We start from the raw sequence: 20,852 nt of genomic DNA, 5'->3' as shown, positions 1-20,852 counted from the left end.
CTCTCTCTCTCTCTCTCTCTTTTGCTCTTGTCTTTTTCCTCCATATTGAAAACATATCAGGCGATACATGGTCGCTACATGTGGTATACATTGAAAAATGGTAACTCTAGACACACACACACACATACGCACACAAGCACACACATACTCACAGAGTAGTGTGACAGAGTGTGTGGTTGGGGTACAGCAGGACTAGTTTCCTACAGTCCTCATGAAAGCTCTATTGTATGTCTTAATGCTGGGAAATGTCTCTGTTTAGCATGAGTGCTTCAGATATGACACAGCATAGCATAGTGTCACTTTAAATAAACTTTGAATATATATATATATATATATATATATATATATATAAGAATTAAGTTGCCATTTAATCACCATGTACATGAACAGGAATGGTATGGGTGACTTTCACGGATAGACAGTTACTCTACATATTTTTCATCATCAGCCCAAATGCAGACAATAGTCTGTGGTCCAAATAGCTGCGGGTCCACATTTTTTTAAGAAAAACTTACTTTGAATTAAAACTAATCATGTGGGCTGCTGTGAATCAACAGATTCAGCGCTTTTAGACAACCAGCTAACTACCCTGCACTGTGTCCGTCACAGAAAAGATTGTCAAGTTAAGAAGTTGCAACATATCTATCTGCTGCAAAATGACCAAACTCTAATTTGGGATGATAATTATGTTTAAGGGCTGGTGAAGTTTAGCCAACTACGTATTAAGGAATGTCAGTCATTGCCTGAAGAATGGCATAAATGCGGGTTTTCTAGCATGTTGTGAGATCCTAAAATACAAAATTAGAGAATAAACCAAAAAGAGTTATTTTAGAAAGTCCTCGTTGAATAGTTTGGTGGGGAAAAAAGAAGTTAATTAAAATGCTTGCAGAGCAACTAGGACACATCTTCTATTCTAAGGTTTTAGCTATTGGGCAAAAACTTTTCCTTCATTACATTCTTGTGTCTTCTTCATCACATTGTCTTCTGCCATTACTCCCTCAACTTCCTTCTTTCTTCAGGCCTTTATTTTTTCTTAGCCCTAAGAAAGACAATTCCTCTTTCCCTTATTTGTCCTCTAGAGTGCCTCCATCACCATTACCTTTTACTCTCACTATCTCCCTTGCTGCATGTCAGTGTAGGTGTGGAAGCTAGTGATTTGTTTTTAAAAGTAAGTGGTTCTTCTTTCTCTTCCTTTCCCTTAACCACATTACAGTTTGAATCTTTTTGCTTCTCTCCGTCCAAACCCACCTGTACCCAGGCAGTGCCATTCGGCGCCATGTGTCTGCTTTCAACCCCAACCCTGCCTACACACAATTGCAGACACACACTGCCTGTCTTTCATTCAGGCCCGCATTTCTTGTTTTCCTTCATCGTGTGTCGCCATCACCCTGGCTGACCCTCTTAATGCTCACACAGTCCCCACCAGACTGCCATGTTCCAGTGTGTCAGCCTCTCTTCTCTGTCTTGTGGTGTGTGTTTTACAAGCTTCTCCCTGGCTCTGTTAAAAAGCCTGGCACTCTGTAAAGCCATTAAGGATCATACTAAAATAGCATGTAAAACACAGACATATGGAAACCAACATATTCCGTGCCCACAAGTGCATTAACATGACTACAATCATGAATGACCACTGGAGGCTTGTGTATCTGACAGTCTGCTCCTGTAACATGTGACTTGCTCAAAATTTTACTTACACGGTGTCTGATGTAACTCAGTTCCGTTAAACTGTAGCGAGAGCCGCCAAACAAAGCTGGCTCACATGTTAGAGGAAAGGGTGGTGGGTGAGAAAAAGTTAGCCTTTAGGGCTTATCAACAGGGCACCTCCCAGTGCAGATAACTGGTTGCATCAAGTGCAAGAAACCCTAAAGGAGCCTCAGCAGTAAATTCAGGCACTCAGAATGAAATCCCGGCTTTCAGTGCTGATAAGATAAACTGATTTTATCACTGTAGATAGGTTTAACAGCACAGGAAAAACCTTGAGTATTCAAACAAATCTCCAAATAAATGATTTTATAGGTTATATAAGTTATCAATATAACCACTATACTTTTAAAACAGCCAATGTAAGGAGTGACCCACAGTGCCGTTATCATGAAAGTTTAATTTCTGAGCTTAAACGGAAAAACTTTGTTTTTCTCTTTCAGCTTGTTTCTCAACAGCAGATGTAACAGAACAAAAGCTTTGCAATACAATACAATACAATACACAATACAAACAAAAAACCCCAGTTGTTGAAGATATCATCTCAGCAGAACCACCACAGCACCACATTGGTCAGCATATTTTGAACAAAATGCATGTTTTAGCCTTTTATTGAATAATACAACAATGAAAGATATTGTTACAGCCCTCATTAATTTGTGCTAATGTTTGTTCCATTTAAATGTGATGATTTGGGATTAGATGCAGCCTTGGACATTTATTGCATGTTATCTTCCAGTTAAGTAATTCCAGTGTAGTTAATTTTTTTTAGTAATTATTTCCATTTCTGTAGCTATTAAAGCAAAAAGAGCAAATAAGAAACTTGTAAAGCAACAAGCTACAACAGCAAACCTTTTCTCTGAGGTGATGTCTTTAGCAGCGTGGCTGTAGGGATGGCAATCAGGGTGGGAAATTAGCACCAGCCAATGGCGGGTACTTTTTCAAAGTGGCGGGTGACTTCGCCTTGTATACCAGCCACAGTGGCGGGTGGAGTGGTTTTCAGCGCTAGTCCGTGACATTGGCTTAAAAAACGTGGCAACATATCCTCAGTGTGAAGAGGCCCGCCGCAGAGTCCGCAGTAGCAACTGTTGAGGGCGAAGTAAAGAAAAAGAAGGTACTTTTCGAACAAGTGGCGCATTGTGGCGAAGGGAAAACGAGGGAATGGTTAGCCTACTAGGGTTGGGCGATGTCCCCTAAACTGGCAGTTGATCAGACATACATTTAAATGCCCTCTGTAAATATACAGTATTACAGGCTGCCGCTGGTAGGGGCAGTACATTACAACTTGACCTACTTTCACTACGGTGCCATAAAGTCTACACTCAATCAGATCTCCGTGATCTGGGAACGTTTGCCTTTAATAGAGCAACAGTAATAACCTAATATACATCATTACTGCGACTAAACTACATTCACGGTTATATTTGCACTGAATGGCGCATTCAGTAAACAGAAACGTAACTCTTGCAGGGCACATGATCAGATGGGCAATATTGGCTCACACATAAAATAGCGCCCTTTTGAATTAGCCTCCTGTTGATAACGTACATTCACAAATCCTACATAAAATCTTATTATTATTATTATTATTTATTGATGCAAGCACACAGTAGTATCCACAAAGTTAATCCAATGAGGGGATAAGGGAAAGTGTGATTGTGTTCCACGTTAACGCCTTTTCTCTCTCTCTCGCTGTGTCCACGCTGAGGCGCAGAGCATGACCTTACCGCATGCTGATACGTTACTAGTCCAGATAGAGCGAGCTACTGTACTGACAGGGAGAGACAGAGAGAGAGACTGTCACCTACAAATAGGTTGCACGTAAGGGGGAAAAAGTAGCTTCCACTAAAGGGGCAGCACAGTGCAAAGTGTCTTTGCTAGTTTAAGACCGGCGCAGTTGTCAATTTCCCGCCCACTAGAATTAGCATGTCTAACAAGGTGGGGGACAGCAAAACTGCAGCTACTCTGGAAGTGTGCCAGTGGTTGCAATGAGCAACAAAATGTTGAAACCAACTGTTGGGGGGAAAAAAGCAAAATAGTGAACCTGGTGAAATGCAGCTGATCGATTGACTTACTAGTGAAGATTCATTATGTCTCTTTTTACTGCAGTTTGGCTTTTCTGAGCTGCCAAAGTAGGCCATTGTCATTTAAATTTGACGTTTGAGTGTCTGACTTGTCTCTCGTGTATCTTCTGTGGGCTACTGTTGCTTGGACTATATTTTTTTTCAGTCGTCTGTTCCTGTGTATTTGTTTCCATGTCTCTCTTTAACCTCAGCTGAACTACAAAAGTAACACTGATTCCAAAAGTGAGGTTTTACTAAAAGAGCAGTTTTCTGTGCCATAGTCATAATAATAACCTTTATAGCTCAATGACGTCTCTAATGAGCACTGAAGAGAACTGGCATCATATGTTTTTGGTATATGCATATCTGTACATGAAAAGCTAAAACCAATTTTACACTGTGTGTGTGTGTATGTATTAAGTGTTGTTGGCTGAGTTAGACATAATATCGCTGCTCTTATGAATCCAGTATGAATTGTCAGCCCATGACCCTTTGTCTGCTAAAAACAAACCGGCTCCCAGTGAGTGGCTGCGAGCGTTTCTGAGCCAACTCCAGCTACAGTAACCTCATTGAAAATTGAGTCCACATATTTACACATCTACAATGAAGTAATGAAGATAAACACCACGCAATTACTGCTAATGTCATTGTTGTTGAAATGTGATCTCCAAATAGAAGACAGGAATACTTTGGCTTCCTATACATACACTTATAAGTTTATGCAACAAGGTATGTTACTGGGCCTGGCGGCTTATCAGTCAACTGAAGTGAATCAAATGACTTTACAACAAACTTCCAATGCAGGAAACGTTTGCTGCTACAGCCCTGAATCCTTGCTGATATCAGAATGCTATAAAAACTGACCTAGAAGCAATCATTGAATATTTTTGAGGAAGAGAAAACCAGAGCAAACTGTGAGGCTGTAACAGTACGTGGAGCTGCTAGCAGTGAGATTGACAATACAATAGGCATATACAGTATGTGGTCAAAGTTGGGTCATTCTGGTTATTTACATTGGCAAATCTAAGTAAATATTTTAAACTACACTCACTTCTGAAGTGTTATATAAAGAAAGCTTGTCTGCATATGAAATACAGCCTTTTAGGTTTCAAATACATGCAATCATTGTTGTTTCAGCTCTGTAGCCTGATGCCCTATAGCTAAGTGATACCCTCTACTGACTGGCAGACTACAAAGGAACTGTGCGTGTGCGTGTGCATGTGTGTGTGGGTGTGTGTGTGTGTGTGTGACTAGCCCTTACAGCTTCAAGGTCACTGATTGGGTGGATTTTGATTGACAGGCGATGCAAAAACAGGAAGGGGTGGAGCTGGAATTTAAACATCACAGTTGATAATGTAGAGGGTGATTATTACATTTGTACTTGTTTAATGTGTGTGTCTGTACATGTGGAACTTAAATGCCCCCAGTGTTAATAAAAAACAGTTATTATTGTTATTTTTATGGTCCGCATGTGTGAAATAAAGTTTCCAAATGATAACACACCTGGAATTGCCATTATACTGCCTGTCTCTGACAACAGTAGGTCTGCCTGTTTGCTTTTCTACAACTTGGACATTTATTGATAAGGCCTCTGCATTGAAATGGCATATTAATACAGTTAATAGTTTTGCAATGAAAATGTTTAAATACTGTCATTTAATTGTCAGTTTTGACTTGCAAATAACTTAGGAAGACATTTGACTTGGACTTGGCCTCAAAAAACCCAAAAGACATTAAAGTACATTTATGCAGCTGACACTTTAATCCAAAGCGACTTACAATATGTGCATTCAACCATGTGGTACATTCCCAAAAAGTGCAAGAATCATGCAAGTACACCAACTTCAACAAATGCTGATTTTTATGGGCCAAGGTGGAGTCTGAACAGATGACTTTTAAGTCTGCGACGGAAGATGTGTAAGGTTCCTGCTGTCCTGATGGGAGCTTGTTCCACCATTGTGGAGCCAGGACAGCAAACAGTCATGACTTTGTAGAGCGGTAGCCGGGTCCCCTTTCGAATTGAAGGAGTAGCAAGCCATTTGGCAGTAGCAGGGCATAGTAGACAGGCTGGGGTGTATGGTTGGACCATGTCCTGGATGTAGGCTGGGCCTCAGCCATTCACAGCACGCTAGGTGAGTACCAGTGACTGCAGTTGGGTTCGAGCAGCCACCATATTGAAAAGCAAAAGTGTTCTTGTCTGTATGTCTAGCGCTGAGAGAGTCAGACCCATCTATTTGTGCTGTGTTGTGGTCCGGGGTCTCTCTTGGCTTTCATGAGGCAGCTCTGCTTCCTGCTCTAAAGATGATTGTTTTCTCTCTAAATACAACACTGAGGTCCTCAACGACCATTAGACACACAGACACAGTGAGCACGCACTCAGAAACACAGACAAAAGGAGAGACAGTCAGACGCACCCACACACATGGGCGACCCTCAGTGCCCATTTTACAGACACACACACACACACACACACACACACCGGCCTTCGCTGGTCATTACAGACTAACTGCTGGGTTTTATGCAGATTGATTGAATCCAGGCTTAATGCCTTTACCAGTCAACCTCTTTTTTTACATGCATATGTCTTTTTTCTGTCTTTCTTCCTTGATCTGTCCCTCTGTCTCTGGTTATCACTCTCTCCTTCCCCCTCCTTTTGATTTCAGTCCTCTTTCTCTCTCCTTTCTTTTTTCTCTTCTTTTACATCTTTCCATTTTTCTCCATTTCTCCCACTCCATCTGTCCTTTGCTATTGTCACTCACTCTTGATCAATCTGTTTCCCCCCTTCCTATCTGACTTTCTGTCACACGTCACTGTATTTCTCTTCCATCCTCTAACTTTCGGTCTCACCATCCTCTTTTGTCTTTAATGGAAAAACAAGCTGGTGATGGTGACAGCTGAAGGCCGTAGACTTAAATTAACACACAGAAACATGGTCTCCACTCTCACACTTTCCTTGTCTCTATCTGAAGCCGTTAAATCTTAGTTGAAAGCCAGCCATTGTGGAAGTCCAGCTTCACATATTTATCCTCCGTTATTGCTGCAGATGTTTCCTTAAGTTCCTTCGACTGGACAGCCAAACAATCATTTTGACTTTTACCAACACCAAACACACTTCAATTGAGAAACTTTAAAATGTACAGATGTCATGCATACACTGGGTTTTGTAGCCAGTTTTCTTATTTTTTTATTCAGAATTGCACATGAAATTTGTGGTTTAGGTTGTGGTTATAGTTGAAGCTTTGTAAAGCCAGGAGGAAAGAGCCGACCAAGTGAACAGGATAGGAATATTATGGAATGGAATTGAAAGAAACTATTGTAAAAAAAGTTTAAAGTGAAATTCTGTCTGGTTTAAACATTTTGTATGAGCAGCCTGTAAGTGTACTTCATATACCTGTCTTTCCCTCAGTTATGCTTCCAAATTTGATCATTGGCCACAGACTTTGCTTCTTTGTTTAGATCAAGATAAACTACTCTTAATATCTATATTTTTTTGGATCAGCTGTTTTTACAAGCACCTCAGGCTTCCCTGCACCTGTAGTTTGTTTTTTCTTTTTTATTTTATATACATCTTCACACTGAATCAGGTTCTTTTTAGATTGGCCTACTGGGAGGTTCCACACACACACAGTCAATGCTGGAGTCTGTTTCTGCTGTTTATTTCTGCAGCCATTAGTGCTGTAAGTCCAGCCTCGAGTACTTACTCCTAGAGGGCCAGTTTACAGTTTAAGTCTTTTTTTATATGCTCTATAATCCCCTGTTCTCTATGAGTAGTTACCACACTTACAGTTACACGTCCACGTCTATTCTGTAGCTCTTCTTTCATTGAACTAATAGATTTTTTTGTGATCAAATTTTTATTTTTTTATATTCAGAAAAGATAATAAAAATGTAAAAATAACATTCACAAACAGTTACAAACAACACGCTGGGACATAGGAACGCGTCCCAGAGCCACAAAATCACAGAGAGGAAAAACGGGAGGGTGGAAGACACAACAACACATGCAGAAAGAGACAGACACACAGACAGACACAAGACAAAGGACCGAACTAATAGATTTAAGGTCCCAGACAGACAAACATCTCCCCTTCCTTAAAATTTACTTCAAGTGCCCCTGAGCAAGGCACAGGATGGTGGGGAGGTCCCAGATTTGAGTGTTTAATACTCTGTCCCCTCCTTACGAACTGTTCCCAGAGGCCAAACGCATAAATATGAATATGTTCCTACAGGCAATTTGGCTGATTGAATAACCTGTTACAATAAAATTACCAAGTGATATAGAATTGCCCACAACACACACTTCCCTTGTATTCTTTTTTAGTTGTTAACGCTAAAGGAGTGCAGTATTTGTTACTCCTCCAGGAGCAGTTTAAGGTACAAGTCCTCAAGTTGTATTCCCACTGCAGCTTGTTAGCCTGCGTTTTAAGTGGAACGGCCTGGACTACAACTGGACTGGACAACGACAGAGCACGCACACACACACACACACAAACACACACACACACACAAACACACACACATTCACACTCGTTTGGTTGCATGGCTTAGGCGCTTTTGGGCTTGGCGCAGTACAGGCAGCCAACTTATAAAGCAGTCTACACAGTGTAAGCCTGTAAGAACCTAATGGTTTAAATAGAGACAGGAAGAGAGACAGGGATTATAATAGCCAATATAGGCCTATTATACGTTATCCCTTTGCTCTTACTCATAATAGTATTTCTATAGCACTGCTCTGGGCTGCTGTTGAGGAGTCTGGGGCCTTTTCAAACCTCCTCATTGTATCTTTACTCATGCAACTTGGTATGCTATTGCTGAGGAATATTAGGTCAAACTTTGCCCTACAGACTTCGTCTGTGTCCAGATCCTCATCCTCTCCTTACCCTATGTCTTCCTCTTAGTTTTTTTTAATTTATTTTTTAAAGAAAAATACTTTTTTGTCAGAAACAATCCACCCTTTCACCTCAGTATATCTTTTATTACCCTCCACATTTCTCACCAGACAGTGCTGCTCTGTCGCTGTACTTGTTACATGCTTATGTTTAGGCAGTGATGCAATTATTGGAAAATATTTGAAATATTTAAAAGTTAATAAAAACATTTTTTGTCATTGTTATCCAAATATATAAGGTGCCAAGGTTGGTTAAGATTAGATGAAACTTGTAGCCAGCAATGTATTTTGTTTTGTTTTAATAGTGGAAAAAGGGCCTTATGGATAGGATAGGAATGTAGGAAAAAAGATATTTTGCTTCTATACGTCACAGTTCAGCATTCAAAGCATAAAATAAAATGTATACATTCTCACATGTTGACTATAATTACACCCAAAACTGAAAGGTTTTTATTTTCTTCTTAAAACAACTTTTCTTGCTTCGAACTAAAACAGAATCTGTAACATTCTCAAGAGTACGTTAAAGGAGCGACTACATTATTTGTGTAGCCCTTGGTACAGTTTTTTCTAAAAGTGGGTCAGTGGGCCTTACTTACGGCTCTGATCTTTGGAAATATGGGACAGGACCACATGATTTATAGAACATCATTTCCCCTAAACCAGTCAAAACAAGGTTCAATTAACTGTTTAAAATGCACAGCCATGAAGTGCTGTGCTTTTCACTACAAGATGGTTTTCTGACATAAAAAAGAGACCTCAGGCCTCAAAATCATATGTAATTGGAAAAACTGTAGTCAAGGAACTTTGGAAGATGGGTGTTTGCACCAGGCAGTTGACTTGCTCAAGAATGGGCTAATGCAATCCAGTCAGATCATATATTTGTGCTCTCGTCTTCCACCTCTACCCGTTTGTCTCTCTCTCTCTCTTTGCCTGTTAATCTCTCTATCTCTCTCTGCTGAGTTATGGTTTCTTTAGAAAACATTAGCATTCTTTGCAAAGAGGTTCAAGCTCTGCAATGTGTGTTTGAGTCCACACACACACACACACATTTTCAACCTGTGTGTGTGTGTGTGTGTGTGTGTGTGTGTGTGTGTGTGTGTGTGTGTGTGTGTGTGTGTCTACAGGCCTCTGATAAGGCAGATAATGATCCATCACGATAATGGAGCTTAAATGGCTGCAGTAAAAGCATCTTCAACCAACCCTCTCTCTCATACGCTCAGACGCACACACACATATACACACACACATGGCTTATCCCTTCCCTCTGTCTATCTCTCCGCTTCCCACAATTCACTCTGTCACTCACTAAATCAGAACTTGAGCTTGCAACACACACTTTAGCATCATGCCGTGCACACATCTGTCATGTCAAACCACTGCACAACGCACACACACTTACACTAAAACCTACACGAACGCATCTCCTTAACTCACACACATACATATCCTGACACAAACACTTACAATCGAAAACACACTCTTACAGAAGCCATAGAGCACTTACATTATTTCATCTACCTTTCTCTCTGACCACACGCTGAGATTACATGAGACATGATCCATCGGAGCAACAACGTACAAAATCACACCTCTTAACTGGAAACTGTATCATGCAATATTGTTTTTATTTAATTTATTCAGGCAATAAATGATCTCAGGAGTGAATGTAACAAGAGAGGAAGTTTATTGCTTACCTCTCTCTCTATGGAGGAATTAAATTATGATTACTTTCTGGGGAAAACTGGGTCCAGTTTTTCTAGTTTTGGCTATCATTCATATCAGTTATGAGAATATTTCCCCACCAGGTTAATTGTAGTGATTTAAGGATGTAGCAATCCTGTTAGACACAGATTTGCAAAAAAGTCCATTAGGACAAGCAGTCAGCCAGGTTTTAAACATGTTCTCAGTTTAACCACATTATTATTATATTAAAAAAACTTTTAAGAGCTTTTTGCAGCACTGCGTCACGGGCCAGCCCCTGACTGCACCATGAGATCCCAGATATACTCACCTTTGATTTCATTACCAAATAAGTGGTTTAGAGTAATGGATTATGGGGACTGTAATTGATTATCATGACAGTATCTCTCACATGTTTATACCTTTGGTGTATATGATCCTGTTTTAGGTAAATAGCAGTAATGACCCTTTTTAAACACCTTTTTTCAAGCGTCTCTCTCCGGTGTAGGTCAAGGCTGCGAGAGTCAGAGAGCAGAAGACAGCAGGCACATACTAAATCATTTATCTCTTCTCAATCGTCTTACGACCTTATCTTTACTGCCATGTTTTTCTGGGGGATTACAACTAAATTGCAGAGTTGTTAAGTTACATTATCTGCAAACACACAAGTGGAAATATGCCAATAATATGTGTGTAATTTCACTCACTCTCCATTTCCCCCAAAATCTTCTCCTCCGTTTCTCGCTTTTTTCTTCTGTTTTTGAAAAATAGTATCTACAAATGCTTCTTAGGTCTATATGACTGTTTTTGAGTTTCCATGTCAGCTCACAATGAGTAACACAGATGTGAGCACATTACAGACTACAAGGAGATTCCAAACAAGAACATGGATGTTCATTAATATTCACGTATTTATAAATATTCAGTATAGAAAGCTGCATGTAAAATAAGCACTCAGTCTTACGTATTATTGTGTATGTATTGATTACTTTTTGTGGCACTATAGAACACACTACAAAATAAAATTCAACTTAAAACAAAAAGCTTTATTGACATAGTCATATTGATCAATTGGTGTATGAGAATGTTGACATGATGTCCCTCAATTTAGGATTGCACATAGTTGATGAAGCAGATCTTTATTATCCTGACTTTTATTCACTGGTAAGGGCCAAGCTCCAAAACGCTTCCTACATTTCCCAAAATGCAACTTGATAACATCTTTCATTAGACCCTGCCCACCTGGGAAACTTCCACATACAGTTTTTAATGCAAATTGAAATTTCATACAAACAATACACACAGTATTGCCAAAGTAATGTGTAATAACTGACCTAAACTTACTGTATATTCACAACATTGTAAAAGAAATTGTTACATACTCTCCAAATAATGAAACAACTTAGTATATGGATAATGGACTATATTTATAAGTGATTTATTGGGTACATTTTCATTAATCATTAACAGTATTATTACTCACAGCAGTTTTACACATGAATAAAGCCACAGTAAAATAAAATGCCAATGAGATTTGCTGGCTCAGAGATGAGAGCAGAGGGAAGAGGTTAGGACTTAACGAGGCAATATTTTGCCAATATCTGACCCAGGCCTCTCTCTCACACACACACACACACACACACACACACCAACATAAATGTGGGCTTGTGTTACATGACTGTTTGAGCGGTGCTCTTATTGATACAGATGTATTGGTCATTAAGTCAGTTAGGTTTGGCGTCTCAGCTCGGCTGCAGCCAAAGAAAACATCAGCTCTCTCACAGAAATGTTCCGTTCTCTATGGGCAGAAAGAACTACATTGTGGTGTTTTCAGATTACAGTCGAGTGTGTGTGTGTGTGTAAACATGCTCCCTGATCATCCATAGGGTTACAAGGAGTTTGTCTTTTTTGCCTGAGCTTGTGTTCATGGCTTGGTATCAAAATTAAGTCTTGTATCTTTCCTTTATGTCTATCTCGCTGCTCTTTATCATCTGAAAGGAACAACACAGAAACATGGAATTTAAAGGAATAGTTCTACATTTTAGGAAATACGCTTATTTGCTTTCTTCCCTGGTGATAGATGAAAAAATAGTGTAAGTTATCTGCCCGTGAAATGTCTTGTATTTACACTCCAGCATTTATCAAGTTAAACACACGAGATATAGCATGTGATGTTTTTAACTTACCTTTGGACCGAGTCAGGGTAGCTTTTTTCTTTTTTTCTAGTCTTATGTTGAGCTAAGCTAACCAGCTTCTGGCTCCAGCTTTATACTAACCATACAGACATGAGAAGGGCATTGATCTCTTCATTAACTACTGGCAAGAAAGCAAATAAGCCTATTTCCCAAAAATGACAAACCATTCCTTTAAATTCCATGTTACTATGTTGGCTTTATCTCAAGATGTTTGTTTACAAAATGTCTAAATTCTCTTTATCTGTCCTTTCTCTCTCTTTCAGTTGGAGGCCGAGTTAGCGCTGTGTGAGAGGGAGGGGGCGGAGCTCCAGGAGTACGCCAATCAAGTCTTGCAACAGATCGCAGACCGATGCCCCGACATTTTGGAACAAGTGGTCAACGCTCTGGAGGACAGCTGCTGACATAGAAACACACACACACACGCTGAAAGAAACAAAAAATAAGCTTACGTACAGACATGAACTTCCCTGCCAAGTCAGAAAGCAAGCAAACATGCACAGGACCATCAGAAGTCTCCAGCAAGCTCCCATAATCCCCTGATACTCAAAACAAATCACAGGATGAAGACTTTCTCTTCCAACCGGTTTTTCACTCATCTCATTTTCGGAAAAAGGGATCTACAAAAAATACACGTCATTACTGAAAGGTATTCTTCCACTGTGTGTTTTGCTTTTATTTTGAACAAACCGTGCCAGCTGAGGGAAATATTGTTCATGTTTCAGTTCATAGTGCTTTGTTGGCATGCAAGTTAGTTGGAAATAGTTGATGTTTTTGAGACAGTAAACACGTATTTTCCTAAATACTCCGATAAGCCTTCTGCGACACGTCACATCTTGTGTCCTTCCAGGCAATCAGCAACTGTAATCGTAATTTGATGTATTTTATGGGTGGAAAATATTTTTAAACTGTATGAAAAAGGTAAAAGTGAGTCGAGCTTGCCAGGTTGTTTCTGATGCCAGACTTACATGCTATTACTACATTGTTATTTGATTGGTTCAGATACAAAAGTGTTTATTTCAGCTGCCTTTGATTCTTTACGTCATTTGCTGCTATCTTTTTTTTAAACTTTAAGTTTCTATTTTTCTTCCATGTCTTGTTTTTTTTTCCCCCCCGATGAAACGTCCCAACTTGCAGTTTCTTTCAGCAGTGATCTCTGGATAGTTGTGTATATTGTAAAGAGAGAACTTTATTGAACAGAAGTACAGCTTTCATAAGGCAAACATGACACTTTCATCGTTTTTCCCCCCCCCATAATTGATGAAAGACACAAACCCCAAAAATCTCGCAATGCTCCCTTTATTAAAACACAAAAGTGTGGATATTTTGTGTTTCTTATTAACCTAAGAAAAACATGTTCGGTTATGGTGTCCATGCTGAGATTAGGTTGTGTTCAGACAATCCCTCACTCACCATTGTGTGACAATCCCTTTAGAGTTAACACGGATAAATCTGAACTTACCTTCCCTAATTGAAGCATCTTTTTTTTTTTCTTGGGAGGTAGTGAATATTAAATCATTTCTATATTTTTTCTTCCTTTTGGTAATATATATATATATATATATATATATATATATATATACACACTAATCTTGTTTAATTGAAAAAATATTGTCATGTATTGGTTGATATGTTACATAATGTGTCAAAACTTTTCTTTTTTATGTGATTTGCAAGTAGCCACCGATTTGTTCCGTGAGCAGGAGACTGTTACTGGGAACGTATGGCACGAGGCTCTGTGTCCACCGGGGACATTTTCACAGAATTGGTTTCTTGTTGTTGTTCACAGTGGAAATGACACTCTGGTGCATGTTTCCCACGACGCCGACAGTCTTAGCATGATTAAAACGCTAACAGCACTAGAGGCTCACGTTTTTTTTTTTACTTCTAGCAAAACCTCATGTAACGTTTTGTTTTGTTTTTTTTTTCTTTTTTTTTGTCTTATACTGTAGTGAGTGCTGAAGCCATGACTGGCCTCATGCAACTGTTTAACGCTATCCTTTAAAAGAAATACCTGGTGGAGACAAAGCCTAGAGAGGGGGATTTACACGTCACACTCGAATCTAATTTTACACCATCGAAAGGCTTTCCAAAGAAGCCCCAAAAAAAAGATTTTATTCACTAAGCTGTCTATTAAAAAGCAAATGGGGAGTTTCATTCCAAAATATTACAGGTGCAGGTTCCTCAAATGTTACCAGTTTGAAATTGCTAAAAGCTTCAAAAGTCATGAGAATTTGACAAATGGCTCTTATTTTGGAAATAAACTTCATCAGATATGAGCTTGTGTTGTAGTTCCAGTATTTTGTTGTCTGTTTTAAATTGATGTTTGGAAGCGGGATGACCGCAACTAACCGCAACTTCGTTGTGGATTAAAAATGGGAGAATAGAATAAAATATGGATTTATCTTTATGTTTTATTGTGAAAGGATTCTGTCATTTAATCTCAGTCAAATGTTTCACAGGTGATAGCTCCCAACCTTTTTGACTTGGGATTAGTTTAACCAAAGGGTGATTTTTCCTTCTCATATTGTTTCTTGTTTGATGGATTTTAATCGGCTGGAAGAGAGGAACATATTAAGCAATTCACAAGAGGACAAAAAAGCTAAAAAATTAAGGACAGTCATAAAAATATTCTTTCTCATCCCCTTGATCGTCTGATAACCCTTCACTCGCACACACCTTCACACAGCAGTGAGTGTTTCTTAGATATGTGACAGGCCACGACTGATTTTTTTTTGTTGTCTTTTTGTAGATGACCCGAGTACAAATAATAAAGACAAAGCTTAGAAAATCTTTCCTTTTGTTTCATTTTCTTACTTTTTCTGTCCTCTCCTTTCCTTTTGCCTCCCTCGTTCTCTCTCTATCTCCCACTAAACTGTGCTTCTTATCCTGAAGTAGTGGTACATTTTCCTATCCACCCACAATATTGGCATTATTCCATAGCCCAGGCCTCCTTATGTTCCAGTTCTTTACACACACACACACACAGACACAGACACACACAGTCATATCATTACGATTGTCTTAAATGTCTAACAACGTATCCAAAATGCCTTATTTTCAATTGCCTGGACTTATATCAATATCGTGGACAATTTTAATATTTAAACAATTATTTTGTGGTAAGTAGGAACCAATGAAGATGAGGAAAGATGTTGTGTATGGATGTGTGTTACAAGGGGAAATGTAACTGATAACGACACAGGAAAGTGGCTCGATGGTGTTTTTTTGCCTCCAACGTCGCCTTCCAGGCAGCTAACCTTAAACATGACCCTAAACATAACCATTGCCGCGCTGCCTGGAAGGAGACGAGGGCAAAAAACACCAAACACCAGGGAAGTGACTGTAAAAATTGACCGACACACTTTCTTTATGTTTTCATCTTTCATATGGCAGCAGCTCAGTGTAATGCATTCATTCAGCTAGAAAATCTGGTTTAACAGACCTACCCGGCTCCACTGACCCTGAACCCCGACCATGACCCAACCTTTTCGCTCAAAGAATTTTCCAGCAGAGTGAAAACGTCATCAGGCTATTCATTTTTTCACACAATAAAACACATCAGAGGGAACTCGCTGACAGTCTGTAAATGTAACATATGTGCTGGTGTTTACATTCGCATGTGGCAATATATTCAGTGTGTCTGGGTTTGTCAAGAAGGATCCGTTCTGCTTTCTCCATCTACTGTCCTAATAAAAGCCAGTGGAGGGAGACAGAAGGGATGGACGGAGCGCGAAGGAGGAGGAGGAAAAGATATGCATGTATGACCGCCTGATTTATGTGATGGAGAAAGAGAGAGAGGGAGGGAGGGATGGATGGATGGACAGGAAAGAGTGGAGACACAACCCACCAAGCACAAGATATCATTTCATCTTCTTGATTTGGCTGTAACTCATATAGTTCAGAGTGTAATGCAAAATATTACATATTTATACACTAAAAATATGCTGCCTTTTTTTTCCTACAAAATAAGTTTGTCTCCCCTGACTAAAACCCCATTGAAGATTACAGTTTGATCCATTATTACACATGCACACACACCTTTCATTGAGCTGTGAAAAGACCCTGCTGATATTGGTGGTTCACAACAACAAAAAACACAGTTGTCCCTGAGATAATGTTTGAACATGTGCATTGTTAAAAATATATCTACATTTAGTCTTTCCATATATATATATCCAGTACATATACGCTGTATACACTGTATAAACTATATAGTGCACCAAGACACATGAGAGACCAGGAGGAGGAATAAAAGTTGAGTGACTGCAGAAGAAATGGGGAGGGCTTGCATTGGCTTTGGGTAGATGTGGTTTCAATCATCACACATCACATCACACATGACTGCAAAGAAAAAGAAGGAGAGGGTGATGGAGAGAAAAGAGAAAACAGAGAGAAGAGGGGGAAAGCCAAGACCAAAACAAACAGCAGCTGAACTTAAAACACACACTCCGTCTATATTACACGTTTTCAAGCTTAATAATTAATTATTTCAGTTGTGGTTTGAAGGCATAAACTTGTCGCTTGTTGATTTTGGATGTTTGCTTGTTTTTGCATTCATTATTTTTTTCTAATAAATGGTTTGTAAAGTAAAGTCATTACTGAAGTGTAGGTGGGATGAATGGAGTAGAGAGAGAGAGAGAGGGAAGATTGGATGGAGAGAACTGGCAAGATGGAAGGGACAGAAGGAGGCAGTGAGTAGTAGGAAAAACTTTTGAGAGGAAATAAAAACAATGTGAGGGGAGTGGAGCTCCTAAAATAAGCTGTTAGCCACTGACAGTCCAAACATCCACCAACACTTAAGACATGTTCCTTATCTTCTGTTCCTCCTCGTCTGTGCATTCCTGTGACTTTAATTGCTCTCAGAGAAAATGTCTCATCTAGCTGCTAGGTCACAACCAACGATAGGGACAGATGGATTCAGGTTCACCACGAGTCATAAGGGGCTTCACTGTGTCAGACAACCAAAGCCAGACGAAATTTCAACCTGACAGAAGCTGTTTTTGCTGTTGTAGGATTTAAACTCTAAAATGAGTTAAAGTAACCCAGCTGCATGAGTGAGATTTGCTCAAATGTAAGTGGCAGATTGTGTGCATTAAAAAAAGTCAAACTTGTATGTTTTTGTCTTTTTGGAAGCAATATTTGTATAGAGTTGGCACAATTTTAAATCAGCCACCGCTTGTACAAAATGAGACGCAGTGACGACTAAATACGATTGGGATAAATCATGATTGTTAATTGTCAGGATGGCCGAGTGGTCAAAGGCGCCAGACTCAAGGAATTAACTCCTTCCTGTGGAGATATGGGATTTCTGGTCTCTGAATGGAGGCGTGGGTTCAAATCCCACTTCTGACAGAGATCTTGCTTGAAAATGTTATGTACATACAGTATATCCATATATCTATATGTATCTATATAGATATAGCCTATATATATAGATATATATATCTATATATATAGATATATAGATATATGTATAGGCAGAAAATCACTAAAATAGCTTACACGATGGAAAACATATGTAATACCATAACTGATAATATACCTGTACAAAATTTAGTCACCTGCACAGCATTTTCAATTTTTAATATTTTTAATAAATGTGTCAATAATAACGTAAATCTTACATCTTTTATGCGGGTTTAGAGGAAACAAGAAACACACGTTTGTTACCACAAACTCTATAATTACGTCAATTCATCCGAAAACATTAGTGTTCAATCCAACTTGATCCGGAGAACTTCTCAGTTGTCAGGATGGCCGAGCGGTCTAAGGCGCCAGACTCAAGGATTGACTCCTTCCTGAGTGTTGCGGGATTTCTGGTCTCCGAATGGAGGCGTGGGTTCAAATCCCACTTCTGACAGAGATTTTGGCTAAAAATTATCGGTGAACACATATAAACTAACTGACTGAAAATCGTTCAAATACACGACGGAAAAAGTACGTAATACCATAACTAATACAACTGTAGGCTATAACATTAAATTACCAGCACAGTATTTTCAATAAGCCGAATGTATCGATAATAACGTAAATTTTACATCTTTATATGGGTTTAGAGAAAGCATGAAACATAAACTAAACACCACAGACTATATAATTACGTCAATTTATTTGAAAGCATTAGTCTAAATAGCATCCTTATTCGCTGAGATTCACAGTTGTCAGGATGGCCGAGCGGTCTAAGGCGCCAGACTCAAGGATTGACTCCTTCCTAATCTACGGGACTTCTGGTCTCCGAATGGAGGCGTGGGTTCAAATCCCACTTCTGACAAGCTTTTTGGCTCAACAATGTATCCGTGTCGGTCGACACAGATGTCTTTCCTTCTGTTTTTTTTTTTCTCTCCCTCCTTTCTTTTACCGGTGGGCAAGCGAGCAGTTTCCACATGAGAGCCGAGGAGAGTCGTCACACGGCACAGACAGAAACCAGAGTGAACTTCTTTTGTTTCACTCTAGCGCTGAGCTGAGCTCCCTCCGTCTCAAACTTGTCGCTCGTGTTTCTCGACGCGTAAAAACTTTACAGAGCTACTTCCCTCCACCCTCCACCCTCCTCCCCCTTCTTCCCTGCATGCGTAATTAGTTGGAGAGCGTTTGGAAACTTGTGATGGCCGTGAAAAAAATCTCACTTTATTTCTGACACCTGTTGCTGAGGACACCGCGCACACAGCCGTACACAACGGGGAGCGAGTGCTACTGGTTTCAGACTTTGTTTCTACATTTCTGCATGACAAGTTGGGACTTGTCGGGTACTGACAGGTCCACGGATCGCCGAAACCTTGCGTTATAGGCTACGCCACTTACACTCCACTTAATCGTCTTTTTGTGGCTCAAGGACTTCCGTGCGGTATATCTATGTGAAGATGATCGAGCAGTGAAAAGAAGGACATTAAATGTGTCACTTGGGAGAATTTGTATCAGTCTAACACAGTGAGGCTCTGCAGCGGGCTGCTGAGGGATCGGCCTGAAGGGGGTTCCCTTTCGATAAAAACACCGACCTGTCTGTAGTTCTCCCAGCCGGACAGAGTCACTTTTCGGACTTGCAGCGCTGGTGGCAGGAGAAACTTTTCTTGGAGAGCTGAGCAACAACTGGATTCGAGCACAGCAGAACAGGTAGGTAAATCATTGTTTCATTCATTCTAAAGGAGAAGTTTTCAAAGCGATCCATGAAACAAGAAGGTCCTTAAATATTGAATATACACTCTGTAGTCTGCATACACGCTCAAGGGGAACATAAGAATGTTTTAGAGGTCTTTCATGAAGATTTGAGAGGTGTGATTTATGTTTGTCTATGATACCCAGATTTATTCCAACGTTATTATAGTCTGTAGTTGCTATTATGAGTATAGGCATATGTAACCTAGCCTAATATTTCTGTCTCTTTTTTGACTCTATCATTTTTGTCCTGAAAGTTGTAAGAATTGTAGGCTAATACGTGTGCAGCAGTTATTGGATTTAAATACATTAGGACTTGAACTGTCACTATTTTAGTTACTTTACACGTTCTAAACAGGACACACACACACACACACACACACACACACACACACACACACACACACACACACACATCAGAAGTCAATGGGAAAAAACGTTGGTTTAAACTTGGCCCACTGGGTTGTGGACTTTGCTTCATTTGAACTTGTAGTTGTTTGTCCCCACAATGTTTCCGTTGTCACAGTCTACTTACAGAATGGGCTTATTTCATGACTTTTGGCACCCATATGACTGTGTGTGTGTGTGTGTGTGTGTGTGTGTGTGTGTGTGTGTGTGTGTGTGTGTGTGTGTGTGTGTGTGTGTGTGTGTGTGTGTGTGTGTGTGTGTGTGTGTGTGAGTGTGTGTGATCTGCCAACCCCATCAGCCTAAATGAAGGCAGCCCTCTTGCTTTGCGGTAGAGACCAGGACTATTTTGGTCGAAATGTTGCACAAATGTTTCTCTCAGTATATAGAGAAGTCGCTCTTCCTGCCTTCATCTGGGTTCATTGGCCTGTATGAGCTTTATGATGTTGATGGTGAATGGACTGTGTTGCTGTGGGTCAGAGGTCAGCTGTGCAATCAAACAGTATACCAATAGATGTCCTGAGCTGAGACTATAGAGGAGTGAGGACATTTTGTTGTCTTGACGCTAACGTGGTTTATTAGACATTTGACAAGAAAAATAAGTTGTTATAGCTTAAACTAAACGTTTGCGTTGTTTATTTTTTCTATGACTATAAAGTTTTTTGGCAGAAAGTGTCTAAAACGCCCTGTAGATACTGCTACTGAAAGTTAATGAGACAAAATCTGTGTAATGGACTATGTAAAATGTATGTGGACTCTATTTGTTGATTA

General features: G+C 39.7%; 2 protein-coding genes and 3 non-coding genes across 18 annotated transcripts in view; all 5 read left to right on the top strand.

Moving 5' to 3' along the window:
• The window catches only part of LOC116672840 (ELKS/Rab6-interacting/CAST family member 1), a 119,260-nt gene extending 104,326 nt beyond the window's left edge, over nucleotides 1-14,934 (top strand). For all 13 annotated transcript variants that reach the window (XM_032504765.1, XM_032504777.1, XM_032504776.1 and 10 more), the window contains one exon: nucleotides 12,791-14,934. In XM_032504765.1, the coding sequence (XP_032360656.1) occupies nucleotides 12,791-12,928 (138 nt within the window). In that variant the 3' untranslated portion in view covers nucleotides 12,929-14,934. The remainder of the gene's footprint in view (nucleotides 1-12,790) is intronic.
• A 2,830-nt stretch (nucleotides 14,935-17,764) lies between these two features.
• trnal-caa (transfer RNA leucine (anticodon CAA)) lies at nucleotides 17,765-17,879 on the top strand. The gene is made up of 2 exons: nucleotides 17,765-17,802; nucleotides 17,834-17,879. It is a non-coding gene; the product is annotated as a tRNA-Leu (tRNA).
• Nucleotides 17,880-18,274: 395 nt separating this feature from the next.
• On the top strand, nucleotides 18,275-18,387 carry trnal-caa (transfer RNA leucine (anticodon CAA)). The gene is made up of 2 exons: nucleotides 18,275-18,312; nucleotides 18,342-18,387. It is a non-coding gene; the product is annotated as a tRNA-Leu (tRNA).
• A 300-nt stretch (nucleotides 18,388-18,687) lies between these two features.
• On the top strand, nucleotides 18,688-18,798 carry trnal-caa (transfer RNA leucine (anticodon CAA)). The gene is made up of 2 exons: nucleotides 18,688-18,725; nucleotides 18,753-18,798. It is a non-coding gene; the product is annotated as a tRNA-Leu (tRNA).
• A 72-nt stretch (nucleotides 18,799-18,870) lies between these two features.
• The window catches only part of wnt5b (wingless-type MMTV integration site family, member 5b), a 76,571-nt gene continuing 74,589 nt past the window's right edge, over nucleotides 18,871-20,852 (top strand). The window contains exon 1 of one of the 2 annotated variants that reach the window (XM_032504814.1): nucleotides 18,871-19,634. The gene's annotated coding sequence lies outside the window, so the exon portion shown is untranslated. The remainder of the gene's footprint in view (nucleotides 19,635-20,852) is intronic. The other variant, XM_032504813.1, reaches the window with a different exon arrangement.

The sequence above is a fragment of the Etheostoma spectabile genome, chromosome 23 (genome assembly GCF_008692095.1).
Source record: "Etheostoma spectabile isolate EspeVRDwgs_2016 chromosome 23, UIUC_Espe_1.0, whole genome shotgun sequence".
Lineage (NCBI taxonomy): Eukaryota > Metazoa > Chordata > Actinopteri > Perciformes > Percidae > Etheostoma > Etheostoma spectabile.
The sequence above is the reverse complement of the archived record's forward strand: the minus strand, read 5'-3'. Positions and strand labels throughout refer to the sequence as shown.